Here is a 22,751-nt window from a genome sequence, read left to right as displayed (position 1 = left end):
AAACGTGCATCCGACGTCTGAAAACACCTCTTTATAACGACATTACATAATCACGTTGGCAGTACACACACAGCGACTTATCATTGATCTTGTAGTGCGCCGACTGTATTACATGCTGTCCTAGCTATTGATGTCTGCCAAATCTGTAGACATGTATAGCTTTTACAAATAAGACTTTAGTTAACCAATTAAAGGATTAACTTCGAACAATAACATCTTCTGTTTTCGTGATATTTTGTAAAGGAAACAGGTACCAATCGTAGATGTCTTTAACCAAGCAATGATTAGACCGACGATGAATGCGCCTTGTTTAATATATTTAATGATGTTTTTTAAAAACATATTTAATGTATGACGTGTATTTGTTGTTTTAATAATTGAAATGCATTCATTATTTAAGTGCTATTCAGTCATCAGTTAATATTAATTAGTATTTTTTGTTATTTTGGCAATGGATACATTGTATGTATATATATATATATATATATATATATATATATATATATATATATATATATATATATATACAATAAAATATCTGAGTTTTGCCAAAATCTTTAGAGGTACCAAAAGTTAAAGTTTGTTTTGTTTAACAACACCACCCACTAGAGCATACTGATTTATTAATCATCGGCTATTAGATGCCAAACATTGGCTACTTTGGACATATAACTAAGAGAGAAAACCCGCTACATTTTTCCATCAATAGCAAGGTGTCTTGTACGTGCACCATCCCACAGACAGAATAACACATACCTTTACCTTTTATATACCAATCATACATATATAGAAGTATAATGCAGAAACAGATACCTAACACATACTCTTTTTTTAAACATTTTAAAAGGTAAAATACAAATTGAAAAATATACACTTGAGAAAATGTATCAGTGCAGAGAATATGAAGAATATTGGGCACACTTGGTTCATATTCCTGGAAAGAATACATGGCAATATATTGATCTAGAGTTATGTATTATAAGACAAAACTATTACTTTTTTATTATTTTTTTTATTATTAAAATATTCCTTCCATTACACACACGCACACATATATAGACATTAAGATGAAAAAGGTATATTTACATATTGATGTACATCGACATACATACATATTCAGACTCATACATCTATCCACACCTACATGTACATACATACATTAATATATACACATACAACATTGCATTATAAAACCCCCACAAAAACATACACCATTATAATTGGGTTGTATATCTAGCATGTATATGACAATCGAAATACAAACACACACAAAACAAAATATTACTATAAAATTCTGTCCAATTATTGCCTGGCTACATATTACATAAATTATGATACATAGCCCATTTTGTTTGGAATTTATGGTGTAAACCTTTACTGTGCTGAATGTTTCGTTCAATTATATATCTTGATTTTAGAACATATTTGAAATGTTTAATATTTGGTAATGTATCCGTTACTTTACATTTGTAAATAAAGAACTTTGAAAGTAATAAAAAGAGATCAAAAATATCATCTGTTATCGTTTTATTATTTTCACCAAGAAGAATCAATTCGGCATCAAGAGACAAGTTATAAATGTGTGGACAGTTATCGTGTATCAGCTGGACAAAAGCATTCCAAAATGTTTTGACTGGAATACACTCCCAAAAGAGATGAACTATAGTTTCTGGAGTGCCTTTACAAAATGTACAAAGATTATTATCAGTTTTGTTGATTTTTAATAAAAACAGGTTAGTTGTGATAATTCTATGTAGTAACCTGCACTGAAACCATCTTAACTTTGCATCTGGGGTTGTCTTAAACGGCTTTGAATATAATTTTGTCCAGTTGATATCGGAATGAAATAATTCTTCCCATTTTGATTCAGCCTTTATAATGTTATTTTTATTTGTTAATATATAATAGTATTGTTTAGAACCCTTTTTAATTGAGAAGAGTTTCCTCATAACATTAGTGGCATCCAGTAAAGAGAAGGTGTCTGGTTGTACAATTTTTAAACTTGAGAAATATTTTCTAATTGCTTGAACAACACCATAATAACCCACAAACGATATTTCAGTGTCGCAATTGCCTTGAAATTTCATTAAAGTACAAATTTTACCCTTTCTGTTATAAAAGTCTGTAATTTGTGAGATAACTTTTTGATACCATTTCGAGTTATAAAAAGGCTTTTTGTCAGTACAAATATTAGGATTGTAAAATACTGGTTCTGTTAAAAATTGTTCAAAGGATGAACATGAAATGTTATCAGCAAAACATTTGAAGGCATTCAAACAGTCTTTCCAAAATAAGTTATTTATTTTGTCCAATAAGTTAGCAGGGTATGAATTTCCAAAACTATTACTGTTTTCTATTTCAAAATCTGATCTTTAATTCATTCTTTCTTCCCTTCCTTTCTTCCATGTTCCCCATAAAGCTGTTTTTCTCTTTGTCGGTCTGTGATCGATCTCCGTCAGTGGACCCATTGGGCTATTTCTCATTCCAGCCAGTGCATCATGACTGGTATATCAAAGGTCGTGGTGTGTACTACCCTGTCTGTTGAACCTTTGCTGCTAATTGAAAAAAGTAGCCCATGAAGTGGCGACAGCGGGTTTCCTCTCTCTATTTGTGTGGTCCTTAACCGTATGTCTGACGCCATATAACCATAAATAAAATGTGTTAAGTGCGTCGTTAAATAAAACATTTCTTTCTTTTCTTTGTTTCTCTCTTTATGTCTAGCTTCACAGTTAACCTAGTATATTACACAGTTATTTTGTTTATTATCCATGTTTATTTGTATGTTATCTGTTATTTAGTTATCTGTTTATAATATCTTATAACATGACTGTAAGGTGTGTTTTTGAGAAATTACGAATACCTGCTCATAAAGCGTTTAGAGACTTGTATTCGTGTGACATCATTAGAAACTTGACTCTAGACTCTATATAGTTTTATAAGCATGGGCTCACAATGTATATTTAAGAAAAAAACATTGTAAGTAGTTGGCCTTTATTTTCAGTGCTTTTAAGGCCATTCTCGCATGTCTGTTGACTAATGACGCAACATGCCAGGAGCCGGACAAGTCACTAATGATCTCCATGTCGAGTATAGCAGTGAGAGTGTTCTCGTGTCACAGTGCTGGTATGTTTCATTCTAATTCACTCTGCATATAACGCAAAATTAGACTGGCTTTTCTAATTCACTCTACATATAAGGCGAAATTAAACTGGTTAATCAAATGAATTTAAGGGCGGTAAAACCAGCATTCTAATTCACTCTATAAATAACGTGAAATTAGATTGGTTAAACAAATGCATATGAGGCAGTAAAACCGGCATTAACGTGTTGAAAATTCAGGGGATTCCCCAAGAGCCTATTTATTTACACATTCATATGTTACTTCTCGCTGTTTAGTTGGACATACTTACTTTTAAAATTTCACTGTTGAATCTTGGCTGAAGCAAAATGGGTGTTATAACGTAAATGCTCTTTATAAATGTGTATGTGTTGTCATGTGTGTAACGCCCATAGGAATTTGAAAGTAAGTAACTATATGGCGAATTACAAATCTTCGACATCGAGCACGAGTTGTCCTAATGAGTATTCAGAATAAGTGATATCGGTCGTAATGGTTGGTGTTGTCGTTAATAAAACAATACAACCCAATCGGCTCAGACGAGCTTCCAGCCAGTGCACCACGACTGGTATTTCAAAGGCTGTGGTATGTGCTATCCTGTATGTGAGATGGTGTATATAAAACATCCCTTGCTACTAAATGAAATATGTAGCGGGTTTCCTTTCCATGACTGTGTCGAAATTACCATATATTTGACATCCAATAGCCAATGATTAATAAATCATTGTGCTCTGTGGTGTCGTTAAACCAAACTAACTTCTTCTCAGGCGATCTAGATCAAGCCAGGCTCAGATCCGGTGTAGAAGGAACCGAGGTCTTATGAAGAGTAGTCCTATCGGATGTTCATTTCTTAGAAACCAGAGTCCTATGCAGACCTTCATACCTGGTTTATTTGTATGGGTTTTTTCTTCTCCAAGGACTTGTATTCCTACAAGACTTAAATTCCTTTTACAGCAGTAACGGAAATACTAGACCGCAAATTAATTTAGATGTTCATTTATTACACTCTTCAATCTGCACGAGCTGCCAGGAAGACACGAGACAAAAGTGAGGTTTTGGCAGCCTTCCCTCGTAGTGTGATGGATAAGTGTACGAATCTCTTACATACTTATGAACAAATATATGAAACAACTGCATGTTACAATGTATTGTCACTTCTCGACTAATTACTGGCCTCGGTGGCGTAGTGGTTAGGCCATCGGTCTACAGGCTGGTAGGTACTGGGTTCGGATCCCAGTCGAGCCATGGGATTTTTAATCCAGATACGGACTCCAAACCCTGAGTGAGTGCTCCGCAAGGCTCAATGGGTAGGTGTAAACCACTTGCACCGACCAGTGATCCATAACTGGTTCAACAAAGGCCATGGTTTGTGCTATCCTGCCTGTTAGAAGCGCAAATAAAAGATCCCTTGCTGCTAATCAGAAAGAGTAGCCCATCAAGTGGCGACAGCGGGTTTCCTCTCAAAATCTGTGAGGTCCTTAACCATATGTCTGACGCCATATAACCGTAAATAAAATGTGTTGAGTGCGTCGTTAAATAAAACATTTTTTTTTTTTTTTTTTGTTCTCGACTAATTAGCTCCCTACAGCTTTTCATTCAGGGCATACTTATTATAAATTATAATTATAACCAAATATATGACAAAATTGCTTGTTATACCTTATTTCAATACCCAGGCTCATTTTTCAATTCCCACTTCTCGATTACCGTATAACCGGAAATTTTCGAGGATTTTTATTTTCGTGGGTTTCGAGGGTAAGTAGTCAGCATCGAAAATATAAATCCTTGAAAATATTTGAAAAAATCCACAAATTGTAACTAAAATATTTATTGTGAAAACCATAACACACTGACAATTTACCGGAACATTTTATTTCCTGTCATGCGCAGTCCACCGAATACGACAAGAGAATAGTATAGTCAAAACAACAAGTTAGAATTTTAAAAAAGTTATTGCGTGGATCTCACTGTTTGTAGAATATAATGAAATATTTTTAAATTTCGTATATTGTTTTTGTCAATGACCGCCCGCACTGCATCAGAGATTCTGGGGTGGATGAATGCAGATTTCAACATTTCCTGGCGTATTTTTAATTCTGCCATAACTTTCATAATCCACCTTGCATGAATTGTTTTTATCGCCGAAGTACGCATTTCGATCTTGATGTCCGTTACAACTTCGCCGTGTTTCATAGTCAGAGAAACCCGCTTTGAATACCATGTGGTAAAATTAGACTTCATGGCGTCCTTAAGTGCTTTGTTCACACATACGTCATAATTGGCTTTACACAAAATCAAAGACTGTGATCAGTTGTCTGTCGAATAGCATACCGGGTATCGAACAACTGGCAGCCGAAGTGAAACTTTAATCAACAATAGCAAGTATTCTCGCAACTAGACTTGCTAAAACTCGAAAATAAAATCACTTTCAATTTAGATTTGGCAAACAACGAAAATAAGAAACCTTGAAATGTTTTTATACCCCAAACCACGAAAAATTAAGACCACGAAAATTTCCGGTTATACGGTAATTGGTTTCTATTCATTTTTTATATTTTGAAGATGTGCATAAACGAGGTCAAACCAAACTGATTTTGATATTGTATTCTCTTCCAGAGCTCACAGATGAGTGCAACATAAACGACTGTAGTTATAAAGGCACATGTGAACTGCAGTGAGTATACTGTACTGTTGTACCAGGGCTCGCACTGTCGGTAACCAAATTAGCTATTGGCTAATTTTTACAAAAAATAGCAAATAAAATTTGCAAGTGGCTAAAATTTTGGCTAATCCATTTTCTATCTTCTGATGTGAACAAACTGTTACATAATCTATCCGACACTCAAACATAATAATAATACCAACTATTCAATTAGCGTAATAGCGATCTCACGACCAGTAACGAGAAACCGTGTCATCCAGAATACAGGGTAGGCCTAATGAACGTTGCTTATTTTAATAATCACGGTTATTAATTTTAACGACATGCATTCAACATGTATGAAATCAAAGTCTGTAAGTTGTTATTTTATGTAAAGTCTTTGAACCAAAGTAATAAAAACAGACCGACAATGCGTGTCGATTTCAATACACATGCCAGTTCAGGGCCTAAAGACATGTAGGCTATCCAAAGGGCTGAGTTCAGCCAGACCGAGCGAAAACAAAACGTTCGCTAGTCTGGTTTGTGTGCTTCACGTTAAACCAAATGGACACGACGGACACCAATCAAATAGTTCGCGAACGTTAGGAAGAACGTTCTTTGGCTGAACTGAGGATAGCTCTCGGCACAAATATACGTCACGCTTCAGAGTCGGCTGACACGCACGTGTCAAGAGACATCGTTGCGGACATTAAACAATACGATTACACAGGTAGTAAATCTTGATGTAAATTTCTAGAAAAACAATAGTTGTCCACCTAACTGAAGCGGGGTCGGCCCCTACTACTCTTTTCTAGACTTTACTTTATTTTATTGTGATATCATCTCGTATCCTCCGGAGTCGGGCCCGTCCGCACCACTATACCAACCCATGACGACTGGACTATACCCTAGTCTGATTCTCTCTCTCGTTCAGACGGATCTGGCTTCTCAAGATCTGTATTTCAGCACAGCACTACACCTTCAACGTCTATTGACTGTCAACCTAGCGGTTTTCTTGACGGGATGCAACCCATCTCGTCCCTACAAGCTGTGCACCCTAACGGCCTTAACGAGGCCACTCAAGTGGACATATAGATCGGACTTTAAACTTTTAGACCTTCGTACAAAAGTTTATGTCGCAATTACTTTCTTTTTTTAATATTATTAAATAGTCCGATCCTCTCTTCTTTCTCTTATTTATTGTTGGACTGTCCTAAAATGCTCCAAATTATATAAATATTTGACCGAGCAGTCAATTCTTTTTATTTTTGGCTTGTAACTTTTTTTTTTTTTTAAATTCTATTAACGTTTTTTACTAACTGATATTTTCAAAATTCTGCCCACTTTCAAATCTACCCCTACCCCCCCCCCCCTCCTCCATCCCGAGTCAGGCCACCGATCTTATCTAATTTCTTTTTGACCACCCGATCTAATCTAGCGACCAAATTTAATGAGTAGAATTTTATTTATTAATTATATTAATTAGAGATGCGCATCAAAATTTTAAAGGCCCACTATTTAATTTTTGGATGTAAATTTCAAAATTGTCCGCTTAATTTTTTTTGTCCCGGGACAAGCCCCTGGCTATCCAGAGACAGGCCCCGAGACGGACATGCTCGAAACTCTAGTGGTATATGAGCATGTAAAAATTATTCGCAATCGCACGTAACTGCAGTTTCGGTTATTTCTTTGTCTTTGTTAATTTCGTACCCATGGTCGAAAGCACGCATGCAGATCGCGATCGCGGGGAAAATGAGCATGCAGTATTTATACAAATTGCGGTTAAACGTACACTGAATAAAATTAGTTTACAATAATCATATTTGTTAGATATAGATTTGTAAGACTGTTGTTGTTTTTTTGTTCTTTTTGGGGTTTTTTTTATTTATTTTTTTATTTAATATATAAATGGAATATACAGTGAAGTCAGCATTCTTAGCCTAGGTACATTACAAGCAGAAATCACAAGCATTTAACACGACACTGAAATCAACAACTTGGCGGAAATTATGAAATTGTTGGGTGTAGGGAATTGATGGGTTACTTAAAAAAAAGTAAAAAAAAAGAAAAGCAATTCAAACTAACATAAAGATAGCTATTTCGAGAAATAATGAGCTGTATATTTTAAAAAAAGGCTCTCAAATTTTTATTTGGGGTAAAAAAGGAAGAAAGAAAAAACAACACCCTCCATAAACATTCAACCACCCCCATATTTCTGTATGTTTGTTAATTTAATATCATGGGCCTTAGAAGTCGGGGTGGGTGTACGGGGTACTGGCTTCCAACTCTGAAGATAATGCATCACCCCCCCCCCCCCCACTGAAAAATCAAAGTAATATATTAGCTGCCCCTACCCCCATTGCTGTTTTTGATTAGTGCAGTACTAATGTCTATTCACGTGAGTATACTGTATTGTTGTACTAGTGTCTTCATGTGAGTATACTGTACTGTTGTACTAGTGTCTCTTTCTTCACGTGAGTATACTGTACTGTTGTAGGCCTACTAGTGTCTCTTCACGTGAGTATACTGTACTGTTGTACTAGTGTCTCTTCACGTGGGTATACTGTACTGCTGTGCCAGTGTCTCTTCACGTGGGTATACTGTACTGCTGTGCCAGTGTCTCTTCACGTGGTTATACTGTACTGCTGTGCCAGTGTCTCTTCACGTGGGTATACTGTACTGCTGTGCCAGTGTCTCTTCACGTGGGTATACTGTACTGCTGTGCCAGTGTCTCTTCACGTGGTTATACTGTACTGCTGTGCCAGTGTCTCTTCACGTGGGTATACTGTACTGCTGTGCCAGTGACTCTTCACGTGGATATACTGTACTGCTGTGCCAGTGTCTCTTCACGTGGGTATACTGTACTGCTGTGCCAGTGTCTCTTCACGTGGGTATACTGTACTGCTGTGCCAGTGTCTCTTCACGTGGGTATACTGTACTGCTGTGCCAGTGACTCTTCACGTGGGTATACTGTACTGCTGTGCCAGTGACTCTTCACGTGGGTATACTGTACTGTTGCACTAGTGTCTCTTCACGTGGGTATACTGTACTGCTGCACTAGTGTCTGTTCACGTGGGTATACTGTACTGCTGCACTAGTGTCTGTTCACGTGGGTATACTGTACTGCTGCACTAGTGTCTGTTCACGTGGGTATACTGTACTGCTGCACTAGTGTCTGTTCACGTGGGTATACTGTACTGCTGCACTAGTGTCTGTTCACGTGGGTATACTGTACTGCTGCACTAGTGTCTGTTCACGTGGGTATACTGTACTGCTGCACTAGTGTCTGTTCACATGGGTATACTGTACTGTTGTACTAGTGTCTCTTCACGTGAGTATACTGTACTGTTGTACTAGTGTCTCTTCACGTGAGTACCGGCCTCGGTGGCGTCGTGGCAGGCCATCGGTCTACAGGCTGGTAGGTACTGGGTACCAGATACCGACTCCAAACCCTGAGTGAGTGCTCCGCAAGGCTCAGTGGGTAGGTGTAAACCACTTGCACCGACCAGTGATCCATAAATGGTTCAACAAAGGCCATGGTTTGTGCTATCCTGCCTGTGGGAAGCGCAAATAAAAGATCCCTTGCTGCCTGTCGTAAAAGAGTAGCCTATGTGGCGACAGCGGGTTTCCTCTAAAAAAACTGTGTGGTCCTTAACCATATGTCTGACGCCATATAACCGTAAATAAAATGTGTTGAGTGCGTCGTTAAATAAAACATTCCTTTCTTTCTTCACGTGAGTATACTGTACTGCTGTACCAGTGTCTCTTCACGTGAGTATACTGTACTGTTGTACTAGTGTCTCTTTCTTCACGTGAGTATACTGTACTGTTGTAGGCCTACTAGTGTGTCTTCACGTGAATATACTGTACTGTTGTACTAGTGTTTCTTCACATGAGCATACTGTACTGTTGTACTAGTGTTTCTTCACGTGAGTATACTGTACTGTTGTACTAGTGTTTCTTCACGTGAGTATACTGTACTGTTGTACTAGTGTCTCTTCACGTGAGTATACTGTACTGTTGTACTAGTGTCTCTTCACGTGAGTATATTGTACCGTTGTACTAGTGTTTCTGCACATGAGTATACTGTACTGTTGTACTAGTGTTTCTTCACGTAAGTATACTGTACTGTTGTACCAGTGTGTCTTCACGTGAGTATACTGTACTGTTGAACTAGTGTGTGTTTTTTCACATGAGTATACTGTACTGTTGTACTAGTGTTTCTTCACGTGAGTATACTGTACTACTGCACTAGGTTTTCTTCAAGTGAGTATTCTGTACTGTTGTACTAGTGTTTCTTCACGTGAGTATACTGTACTACTGCACTAGTGTTTCTTCAAGTAAGTATAATGTTGAGCATACTTTGCAAATAATCTCACAGCCAGTTAAATGAAGTGAGGACTTGATAAGGCATGGACAGGAATGTACCTGGTTGTACTCCCAGCAAAGTTCTTTCAATACATAATATTAAAGGTCTGCCCAATAATATAAGGCTCACACAAGGACATGGGTGTCATTGGATAGTAACACTACACTGTTTGAGCTGCAGTTAACTACACAGAAGGCATGAGGAATGGGTCTTACATCTCCTTCTTCAATATCTATGTCAATATGTTATACCATGGAATTAGTGTTGTTCAATACGGCCATACATGGTTCTACATTGGATTCCTTTAAACAGACAGTTCCACTAATCACTATATCTGTTTTGGATGGGAATTTAAATGAAAGGTTATTTGTCACCTGCCCAATGGAAAAAATAGGACAGTATCATCGTTGATGTGATGAGATTCCTGTTACAAATGCAACTGATATCGTTTAAGACGTGTCAATATTTGAAAAGTGATACCTGTATCATTGGATGCTTCCTGGGCATCATTCAACAAGTTACTCCGGAATTTTATTGTGGAAACCCTATCGTCAAGAAAGATATAGTGATTAGGGGAAATGATCCCACGTGATTACCACATATTGACATATACATATATATGGTCCTCAAGAGTGCCTAAATCATACACGCATGTGAGATTGTGCTTATCAGTTAGCATTTTGAAGCTGTGTTCCAATCAGCGTCTTAAAACGTTTCAGAACCATTTTGGAAATGTTTTAACGACTCGATCCTATACAGTGTAGATACAATGGATGCCTATATTTCAGAACAGCACTTCAACTGACGTGTCAAGACTCGAAGCTGAAACAATGTGGAAAACCTCAAGGCCCGTACTCTTTGTCGAACCTTGTCAAAGCAGCATCGAAAATGTGCGGAAGTGAGTTTAACTAGGATTTGTTCCATGGATAGTTTGTCACCTGGTTTTGTCTGTTTCTCTTGTTTTGTTTTATTTAGTTTTTCTGGGTTGTCTGTCTGTATGTCTGTCTGTCTGTCTGTCTGTCTCTCTCTCTCGGTCTCTATGCTCGATCTCATTGACTGGTACATCAAAGGCAGTGGCCTACTTTAAAACAAGTTTAACGACAACACTAGAGCACATTGATATATTAATCATACTACGGTCTTTGATATACCAGTTGTGGTATACTGGCTGGGACGAGAAATAGCCTAATGGGCCCACCAACGGATATCGACCAAGTTGACTGCAGGTATATTGGACTATGATCTAAACAGCTTAATATACCGGTGGGTCATGATAAACGTAAGTTTTAGAAACAGTGGACACTGGGACCATTTCACGATGTCCAGATGTCCCTGGCTAACGAGAAAGCAGAAGTCGTAATACCGACGTTTGACTCCATATATACCTTTCAAGTTTGTTGTTTATTTCCAGTTATGCCACAACTTTCCCAACTGCTACTAATTCTTAGTACCTGCCCGACTCATGCAGCGTGTCAAGTTAAAATCTACACCAGTAACCTTACAAACTTGAGCTATGCTGAAGTGGTTTGTCGGTAGGTTTGCAAATTGTGTATCTATATATTATTAATAACGCTTCAATACTTGTATATCTGCAAAGACAGAGTTCAAAGAAAGTTTTGACAATATGTCTGTCTGTATGTCTCTTTCGATTTCCGTTTATCTCAGTTTCGTTTCCTCTCTCGCCCACTATGCTTCTCTCTGTCTCTTATTCTTTCCATACCCCTCTCTCTCTGTCTCTTGTTGTTTCCGTACCTCTCCCCTTTAACTAACACATATACTCCCGCAAGGCTTTATTTTGAATCCTGGTTTATATTCAAATTCCCAGAATCAGCAAAATCATGAAAACATGCCAGAACTAGTGGCATGACCCTTCATTCTCTGTCCCAGTGGTAAAGCGCTTGCTTGATGTGCGGTCGGATTGGGATCGATCCCCGTCGGTGGGCCCATTGGGCTATTATTCGTTACAGCCAATGCACCACGACTGGTATATCAAAGGCCGTCGTATGTGCTATCCTGTCTGTGGGATGGTGCATATAAAAGATTCTTTGCTACTAATGGAAACATGTAGCAGGTTTCCTCTCTGTGTCTGTGTCAAAATTGCCATATGTTTGACATCCAATAGCCGATGATTAATAAATCAATGTGTTCTAGTGGCGTCATTAAACAAAACACACTTTTGTGTTGATTTTGTTAAATAACCCTTTTAGTAAAGATATATTTGAGGTAATAAATCAAATGTACAGTAATGTATTATTAAACAGACTAAATGTTGAAAGTTACCTTTCTCCCAATGCAAATCATTATGATTTGGCGCCATCATGCATCATTTTATATGGTGAACTAATTTTATATGTGTGGTATGTTTTGTTACTTTCTTTGAAGGGACGTACTTGATAGCTGTGGTGGAAATACTCATAATGGGTGCCACCGATGGGGCAGGATATGCTCAACTTTCAGTATCTTCACTGTTCTTACAGTAACTTATGGGTGCATGCCATCACTACTGTACTTATTATAATGAGTTCTGTCCGATGCCAGTTTTGATTTAGAGTAACTCGTCTGGGAGTGGCAGTCCACTTTGTGGCGGTGCACGAGTGATCAATAAATCACCAGTAAAGAATCACCTCGGGAGTGGCTGTCCTATAAAGGAGGCACTAGATTAAGATTCCTAAAATCAAGCACTATTTTGCAAAACGCACATTGAACTCTGCATTGTGCAGATATATGGCCATGATCATGAATTAGTTTTGTTAATCAGCTTAAGACAGATAGATACTTTCTCGCATTTATAACAGCTAATAATTCCATTCATAAGACTTTAATGTCAATTTTTTAAATTGTATGACAAATGGCCGCCATTTTTATTTAGCCACCTTGTGTATTTTTTACCATCATGGATCATAAAACAAAATTTTCTGATTTTTAACATAGTTTTTTTATAACTTAAATGTATACATGCATGCTAATGCCAAAACAAATCCTATAAAATCGTTGGGATATCAAAGAAAGAAATGCTTTAACGACGCACTCAACACATTTAATTTATGGTTATATGGCGTCAGATATACATGTATGGTTAAGGACCACACAGATTTTGAGAGGAAACCCTCTGTCGCCACTTGATGTGCTACTCTTTCTGATTAGCAGCAAGGGATCTTTTATTTGCGCTTCCCACAGGCAGGATAGCACAAACCATGGCCTTTGTTGAACCAATTATGGATCACAGGTTGGTGCAAGTGGTTTACACCTACCCGTTGAGCCTTGCGGAGTACTCACTCAGGGTTTGGAGTCGGTATCTGGATTAAAAATCCCGTGCCTCGACTGGGATCCGAACCCAGTACCTACCAGCCTGTAGACCGATGGCCTAACCACGACGCCACCGGGGTCGGTTAGGGATATCAATTAAATGGTTATTAATTAAACTATTTGCCGGCAATTTGTTTTCGAACATTTTGAATCATAAAACATAATATTTTTGATGGCCAACATATTTTGTTTTTGGATTCAGCATCCCCAAATAAAGTTAAAAATCTGTGTTTTACCAAATCCTATCCCCGCCACCCCGCCACCCCGCCACCCACCCCCCCACCCCCCCAAAAAAAAAGCACAAACAAATAAAACAACAACAACAAAAGTGTGCACGTTTGATTCTTGGAAAATGGGAAAGTGTGTTAGTTATTTTGATTCCATAAATAAAATTTCTAAGGTGAATGCCATACATGTAATACCCATCTCTTCTGTTATTCTTTCAGGCAGTACTTTACAACGATGAATTGTATGCTGAAAAATATCAAACCCTGTCAGGCCATAGCAACTCAAAGTGAGCAAAAGTCGCTGACTGACATGAGAGATGAATTTGCCAAGTTCTGCCCAGATGGTGAGTTGTACCCAGATAGTAAGTTTTGTTTAGATGGTACGTTTTGCCCAGATGGTAAGTTCTCCTCATGGTAAGTCTGCTCAGATGGTAAGTTGTACCCAGATGGTATGTTCTGCCCAGATGGTAAGTTCTGCTCAGATGGTAAGTATTGCCCAGATGGTAAGTTCTGCCCAGATGGTAAGTTCTGCCCAGATGGTACGTTTTGCCCAGATGGTACGTTCTGCTCAGATGGTTCAGATGGTAAGTTCTGCCCAGATGGTACGTTTTTCCCAGATGGTATGTTCTGCCCAGATGGTTCAGATGGTAAGTTCTGCCTAGATGGTTCAGATGGTAAGTTCTGCCCAGATGGTATGTTCTGCCCAGATGGTTCAGATGGTATGTTCTGCTCAGATGGTATGTTCTGCCCAGCTGGTAAGTTCTGCCCAGATAGTAAGTTCTGCCCACATGGTACGTTCTGCCCAGACGCTATGTTCTGCCCAGACGCTATGTTCTGCCCACATGGTACGTTCTGCCCACATGGTACATTTTGCCCAGATGGTAAGGCCTGACACACATGAGAGTTACATGTGAGGAACATTTTACTTGAAACCTTTTGCTCAGCTGCTAGCTTATAGAAAGTTGTCTTAAATCTGACTTAAAATGTCATCACTGTGATACGAAGAAGCTTATCTTGTTTAAGGACATCACTAGAGCACATTGATTATTCATCATCGGCTATTGGATGTCAAACATTTGGTAGTTTTGACATATATAGTCTTAATAGCAAGGGACCTTTTATATGCACCGCCCCACAGACAGGATAGCACCTGTCACGGCCTTTGATATACCAGTCGTGGTGCACTGGCTGGAACGAGAAATGGCCCAATGGGCCCACCAACTGGGATCGATCCCAGACCGACCGTGCATATCAGCCAAGTGCTTTACCACAAGGCTACGTCCACCCCTCACTGTGATAGAGGTGTTTAAGATGTCTTTAATTCATGTAATTCATTCATATAAATGAGTCCTTGCTGTTAATCGGAAACACTAGCTCATTACGTCCACCCCTCACTGTGATAGAGGTGTTTAAGATGTCTTTAATTCATGTAATTCAGTCATATAAATGAGTCCTTGCTGTTAATTGGAAACACTAGCTCATTGCATGGCAGTAGCAGGTTTCCTCTCTAATTATTTGTGTGGTTCTTAATCATATGTCTGACGCCATCTAACAGGAATTAAACTGTATTCCATGCGTCATTAAATAAAACATTCCTTCCTTAACATAATAGCCCTGATGTGATGGACAAATATGGTCACGTTATTTTTTTTGTTGAAAACGACGTCACTTGACCCCAGAGTATTTATATATACTCCCCCCCACCCCCACACACACACCAAAGAACCAACTTATTTCAATATAAACATAGGCGTACGGGTTCCCATTTTTGTAAGGGGGGGGGGGGGGGGGAGGCTTTAAACGAACATGCCCGAATGTGCATAACAACATTTATTCATATAGCATTACCACCAAGCCGCTATATAGGGTTGCAAACGAATCACTGCACATTTTTATATGGATTATAACTAATTTTGAGGGTGGAATGATGGAAATACACACAGATACATGGTGAAAAGGTCTCATGTTAGCACGTTTTGCCAGAATATTTGTATAATGTTTGCTCGAATTTGAGCACTAGGGGGGCAGTTGCCCTCCTCCTCCCCTGCCCCGTGTCTCGTCACAGCGTATGCATATAAACAGCTATACATCTTAATGTCATCATTTTATGATCAGAAAGTTTTAAAATGATGGTTAATAACCTTTTAATTCTAATAATCATAAAAATTATATATTTTCTAAATATAATTTTGTTTTAGTTATCATATTTATGAAAAGCAAATTTATTTAACATTAAAAGTGTACAACTTTTTCAGTTTTCTTTTCTAAAATCTGGGCCCAAATGTCACACGGCTACATCTTAAGTCAACTTGATAGTTTATAACATCTAATTTATTATGACTTTTTTCAGTTTTCTTTTCTGGAAACTGGACCCAAATGTCACACGACTACATCTTAAGTTGACTTGATAGTTTATAACATCTAAATTATTATATTTCATTTCAACTTATTTTTATGCTCATATCCGGTACCGGGCTGCTAACCCTGTACCTACCAACCTTACGTTCGATGGTTTAATCACGACAGCACCGAGGCCGGTTATTTATTATAAGCCCTGGCCTACCAGGCAGAAGGTGTCATAATTTTGGGAATGTTAGGTCACGTGACCCAGCCGATAAAACCGCAAGGCTATTGGACTGGTATGCATATACAACGATATATAATGCACATTATTGCTTAATATCAACAAGTATATTATTATATCTAATTAATAAAACGGTTGAATGTGACGGCTATTAGATATAACGGGCGCAGCCATTTTGTTCCATTCCAGTGAATACGCCCTCTGGCGAGCTGGTGGTTACGTAATACTTAACGCGTAACGTCAGGAATGAGTCTTAGAACTAGACAAACAAATCTACCTGGTTTTTGCAGGATGATAAAATAGTCATGCATTGCAATGTTCTGTACTAATATACATCCCAGTAAGCCAGCAATAAGTATATATTATTTTTCAATACAAAATAAACCACTATTGTCAAAGTGGCTACACAAGTCGAAATAATTATACCATGTTTTGTCCATGCATTAACCTACGTACTGAAATGATACACAGAGATTTTCTTAGTTAATGGGTCTATTCTCTACCTGTGATTCCTGATTGGCAGGTGTGTATTTGATTGGTAACTAGATGAGCCAATTAATTGACGCCGTCTAGACACAAAAATACATACCGGTATTGTATAATATTACCTGTCGCCCCTCAAACGGAAATGGACATGGTTTATTACTGTAAATAGTTTTTTAAACTATTGATTAATTAGACTTTCCCATCTAAAACCACAGAACTGACCAATTACAAAGTCCCAAAGAAAAGAAAATTATCACTTGGGTATCGTGGGTTGTCGTCCTAATAGTGTATATTTTTCCTTTGTATTATGTAACAGAGAAACATACTATAACCCCAATTTGTTCCATTAATGTAACTTGAAATATATTTAGTTAAATAGTTTATTATATTCTCATGTTGTTTATGTTGGTTTACAAGTCAGGTTGATCAAAGAGAAGCGCCTTGTCGAAAATTACTGCTTTTGTTTACACTGTGCATACAGGAGTTGGTCAGGAGCTGACGTCACTTCACCCTAAGCAAGCTGTAGCGAACGCCTCGAAAATAAAATAAAATGGTTGCCCCCAGTTAGCAGGAATAATCACGTGTTTTTTGTTTTTTATTAACACTAAATTTACGCGTTTTTCATTTGTTAAAGTGTCAGTATGTATTGGTGGTCCGGGTATGCATCTTTCCAACACATAAGCTTCGTGTTTTAGTTTACTCTCCTTTTAAGATATTTTAGTAGGTTGGCATAGTTCATATATTGTAACAATTCTGAATTTTGTGATGAAAATGTAAAACTTGGCAGATACGTAGACTAATATATATATATATATATATATATATATATATATATATATATATATATATATATACTGAAACACAATGAAAACGCAAAAACAACTTTTCATTGCAAATAACGACAAACTATTAATGAATTGATGGATAATGTAATATGATATTAATAACTGGTATTCATGAGATACATTGATATGGAAACATGGCCAGTTATCATCAGTAATCGAGTTGCATTCGTAATCGAAAAGTTAAAACACACACACACACACACACACACACACACACACACACACACACACACACATATCAACGTCAGTATCTGGTGTGTCCACCATTGGCCCGTGAGCACGCGTGAAAACGACGGGGAAAGGATTGGCACAAACATCTCAAATAATCCACAGGAATGTTCCTCCACTCCTCCTGCAACGCCTGTGCAAGCTCAGCGACATTACCCGGTGGTGGCTGGCAGTGACGTACACGACGTCTTAACTCATCCCACATGTGGGATTGGGTTCAAATCCAGTGAAACGGTGGGCCAGTTTATAACGGTGATACCGGCTTGTTGCAAGAATGCCTGGGTAATTCTTGCAGTATGTGGATGGGCATTGTCTTGTTGAAACAGAAGGGGACCTCCTGGTCTTCGGTGACGGCACAAAAGTGGCTGGAGAACTGGTTTTAGAATAACGTCAACATAACGCAGGGCTGTAAGGGCATCGTGGACAATGATGAGATCACTTCTGAAATCACAGTTGATTGCCCCCCATACCATCAGACAACCGCCGCCAAACCGATCACGTTCCCTAACACATCCGTCAGCGTACCGTTCATGGAGTCTCCTGTACACACGTGATCTTCCATCGGCAAAGGAGATAGAGAAACGGGACTCATCTGAGAAAACAATGCTCCGGTAAAAAACTGATGGGTGATTACCATTCTGGAGAGCAAACTGTAGTCTCGCAGCACGATGTCGCGATGTCATCATGTTACCGTTGTACGGGCGTCTGCATCTGAGTCGAGTCGACGGATGACTGTCATCGGATGGATAGGCCTTCTACGACGTCCTATCGTGTTGCTTGCTGTCATCGTCACAGTTCTGAACCGGTCACGGAGGTGGTGTCGTCGAATCTGCTGATCTTGGCGTGGGGTCGTAACGGGACGTTGAGGTCAAGGTCGATCACAGACAATCCCGGTCTGTTGATGACATTCAACAAGTCGGACTCTGAAGGTCCTAGGAACTTGGCTTTGCGAAATACCCTCTTGAACCATGCCCAACGATCGCTCCCTTTGTTTTTTTCTAAGTCGTGGCATTCTTAATGTGACGACGACCAGCCTCGGTGGCGTCGTGGCAGGCCATCGGTCTACAGGCTGGTAGGTACTGGGTTCGGATCCCAGTCGAGGCATGGAATTTTTAATCCAGATACCGACTCCAAACCCTGAGTAAGTGCTCCGCAAGGCTCAATGGGTAGGTGTAAACCACTTGCACTGACCAGTGATCCATAACTGGTTCAACAAAGGCCATGGTTTGTGCTATCCTGTCTGTGGGAAGCGCAAATAAAAGATCCCTTCCTGCTAATCGGAAGAGTAGCCCATGTAGTGGCGACAGCGGGTTTCCTCTCAAAAATCTGTGTGGTCCTTAACCATATGTCTGACGCCATATAACCGTAAATAAAATGTGTTGAGTGTGTCGTTAAATAAAACATTTTTTTCTTTTTTTTTCTTAATGTGACGAGGAATATGACACCGTTACGTGACTTTTATGTGTCCACATACTGGCATTTCACGTGCATTGCATGCAGCATGACTGAGCATGTAGTGAACGCATTTCACACCATTTTGTGTGTTTCTGCTATTGTATGTGTAACGAGAAGAAAACCAGGATTAAAACCCAGACAAAAGTACCAATCAATGGCTTCCTCTCATAAATTGTTATTTTAAGTCCAATAAATATATTTTTCATTAATGACAACAAAATATTGAAAAATATCTGTTTTGCGTTTTCATTGTGTGTCAGTATATATATATACACACATACATACACACGCACACACACGCACACACATACATACATACATACACGCATACACACACACACACACACAGAGAGAGAGAGAGAGAGAGAGAGAGAGAGAGAGAGAGAGAGAGAGAGAGAGAGAGAGAGAGAGAGAGAGAGAGAGAGAGAGAGAGAGAGAGAGAGAGAGAGAGAGAGAGAGAGAGAGAGATAGATAGATAGATATGATTTTCAACGTCTGCTTGACCTGAAATCCTATATATTATGATCGAGCCATCAAAATTAAATGACAAACGGTGTTCATGTCCACGTATGGAGTCAATCAGCTAATACATAGTGCCAAATCTGACGTTTTATAACCACCCCCGTGATGTTTTGAAATAAAGTGCACAGTTGGAACACTATTTGAAGCTATACCAGCCTATTAATATATTTGAAGATTTTGGCAACATCACCATGGCTTACAATAAACGAGCTGTCATTTATTTTTATTTCATTTCAACCTATTTTTGTGCTTATATTGAATTAAGATTCAAGCACGCTGTCCTGGACACATACCTTAGCTATCTGGGCTGTCTGACCAGGACAGTTGGTTAGTTGTTAGTGGCTAGTGAGAGAGAAGAGGGTGTAGTGGTCTCACACCTGAGTCGTTAAAACTCGCTCCGGGTGGGAGCCGGTACCAAACCACCGAGGCTGGTAATAAGCTATCAAATGAACTACGAAGTAGCCATGTGACGTTTGGGTTAATTTTTCAGAAAAGAAAATTAGTACGAGATATAGCTATTTATATGCAAGTATGGGGTTTTGTAACAAAAATGTACTGGGGTCGCGTGGTGTCATTTTCAAAATACAAACGTAACCAAAGTTGGCCATCACAACAGATTCTATGATAAACTAGACATAATAAGCTTTTAAATGAGCTATAATATAGCCGTATGACTTTTGGAGTCATTTATCTGAAGAAAAAAAGTGGCCCTCACCATTCTACTAAAAGTCTGTTTATAAATTCTCGAGAATCCTGAAATTCAAAATAGCATATTTCCAGAATACCGCTGTGTGGCAGAATTATGTGCTCTAGTGATGTCGTTAAATAAAACAAGTTTTAGTTAGTTATAAAATGACATCTCATCTCATCGCTGCTTTCACTTTCTTATTTATTATTATTATCATTATTATTGTTATTATTATTATTATTATTATTATTATTATTATTATTATTATTATTATTATTTACAGATGACGGAAAGAAGTCTTCCACGGAAACACCTGGTTAGTAGATGTTGAATATTCTAACTAACGCTATGCCCCTTTCCCACACCATCCCATCATTAAATATACATAGGCTGACCTGAAAAAAAGTGTAAGAAACGCTTGGTTAATATAAGACTTGGTTAATATAAGGCTCCCATTTATTTTAGGGGTATAGGCTGCTTTTTGCCCATATTAAACAAAAATGCCCGAATCTGGGTAACAACATGTTTTCCTATTAACATGACTGCCACATAGCTACATAGTGTTACAAACAAATCACTACACCTTTACATGTATTACAACTAATTTTGCAGGTAAAATGATGGAAATATATAGTTAAAAGGTCTAAGGTTAACACATTTTGCCCGAATATCCCTATGATATTTGCCCAAATTAGTGGATTTGCTCCAGCACTAAGGGGGCAGGGGGGACCCCCCCCCCCCTCCATATGCTTATATAGAATGGGGGGGGGGGGTGCACGGATCGAATTTGGAAGTTGGGTCATTTGGGTCAGTGTGTATGTCAAATATGTTCTCCATGGGTAGTGAAGTACTCGAGTATGGGCCGAGTTCAGCAAGACTTGAGTCCATTCACTTGACTGAGTACCCGTGAAGGGAAGAGCACTTATTTGTTTACATCATTTTGCCATATGCTTGCCACCAGTTACATTATAGGACTATGAGACATGAAGGGAAAACAAAATTGAATGTGTGGAATGCAATACAATGACATGATTCAGTATCCATGTTCAGCTCTGAAATTACGATGCATAATACTATTTTACTTAATTTGTTTAGTATCATTATCATCTAATTAAAGTATCGGGTACTGGGGTCCGAGTCGAATTTGACCCTCGAATACTGGAATCCAATATGTTGGACTTGCGGAGGCCCTAATGTGGAATTAGGACCTCTGAGATGTATTGTTTAGCATTATGAAAGTAAAATATAACAGAATGGCCGAGTTTAGCTTTGGTTAAATAGCAGGCGAGATGATCGTATATACATGTTTGTCTCTTGAAAAAATTACCTGTGATTTGTAAAAGTGCTTTTAGCAGGTGGATTTTTATGGACTGCTTTTCGTAGGCTGCTATTTAATAACACTGTAATGGCTTCATGTAACAGTCTGTATCGAACCAGGATGCTAATGGTACTAGGGCTTTCAAGGACCTTAGTGAAACGTGTCATATTCAGTCGCCATGATGTGTAATACTAAGGTTACAAACATAAGCATTTCCTTACTCCTTAGGGGAGGGATGTAGCTCAGTGGTAGAATGTTTAACTGTGATATGATGTGGTAGGGGAGGGATGTAGCTCAGTGGTAGATTGTTTAACTGTGATATGATGTGGTAGGGGAGGGATGTAGCTCAGTGGTAGAGTGTTTGACTGTGATATGATGTGGTAGGGGAGGGATGTAGCTCAGTGGTAGAGTGTTTGACTGTGATATGATGTCGTAGGGGAGGGATGTAGCTCAGTGGTAGAGTGTGTGACTGTGATATGATGTGGTAGGGGTAGGAGAGTGTGTGACTGTGGTATGTAGCTCAGTGGTAGAGTGTGTGACTGTGACATGATGTCGTAGGGGAGGAATGTAGCTCAGTGGTAGAGTGTGTGACTGTGATATGATGTCGTAGGGGAGGAATGTAGCTCAGTGGTAGAGTGTGTGACTGTGACATGATGTCGTAGGGGAGGAATGTAGCTCAGTGGTAGAGTGTGTGACTGTGGTATGATGTGGTAGGGGAGGGATGTAGCTCAGTGGTAGAGTGTTTGACTGTGATATGATGTGGTAGGGGAGGGATGTAGCTCAGTGGTAGAGTGTTTGACTGTGATATGATGTGGTAGGGGAGGGATGTAGCTCAGTGGTAGAATGTTTAACTGTGATATGATGTGGTAGGGGAGGGATGTAGCTCAGTGGTAGAGTGTTTGACTGTGATATGATGTGGTAGGGGAGGGATGTAGCTCAGTGGTAGAGTGTGTGACTGTGGTAT

The 22,751-nt window shown here is 38.8% G+C and overlaps 1 protein-coding gene across 1 annotated transcript in view; it reads left to right on the top strand.

The window, feature by feature from the left end:
- Positions 1-16,064, top strand: part of LOC121387225 — a 28,027-nt gene extending 11,963 nt beyond the window's left edge. The window contains exons 5-10 of the mRNA XM_041518251.1: positions 3,002-3,123; positions 5,735-5,792; positions 10,917-11,026; positions 11,540-11,660; positions 13,881-14,005; positions 16,012-16,064. Of these exons, the coding sequence (XP_041374185.1) occupies positions 3,002-3,123; positions 5,735-5,792; positions 10,917-11,026; positions 11,540-11,660; positions 13,881-14,005; positions 16,012-16,064 (589 nt within the window). The remainder of the gene's footprint in view (positions 1-3,001; positions 3,124-5,734; positions 5,793-10,916; positions 11,027-11,539; positions 11,661-13,880; positions 14,006-16,011) is intronic.
- Positions 16,065-22,751: the final 6,687 nt, after the last annotated feature.

This window comes from Gigantopelta aegis, chromosome 13, assembly GCF_016097555.1.
Source record: "Gigantopelta aegis isolate Gae_Host chromosome 13, Gae_host_genome, whole genome shotgun sequence".
Taxonomy (NCBI): domain Eukaryota; kingdom Metazoa; phylum Mollusca; class Gastropoda; order Neomphalida; family Peltospiridae; genus Gigantopelta; species Gigantopelta aegis.
Note: the sequence above shows the minus strand (reverse complement) of the source record. Positions and strands in the feature narration are given on the sequence as shown.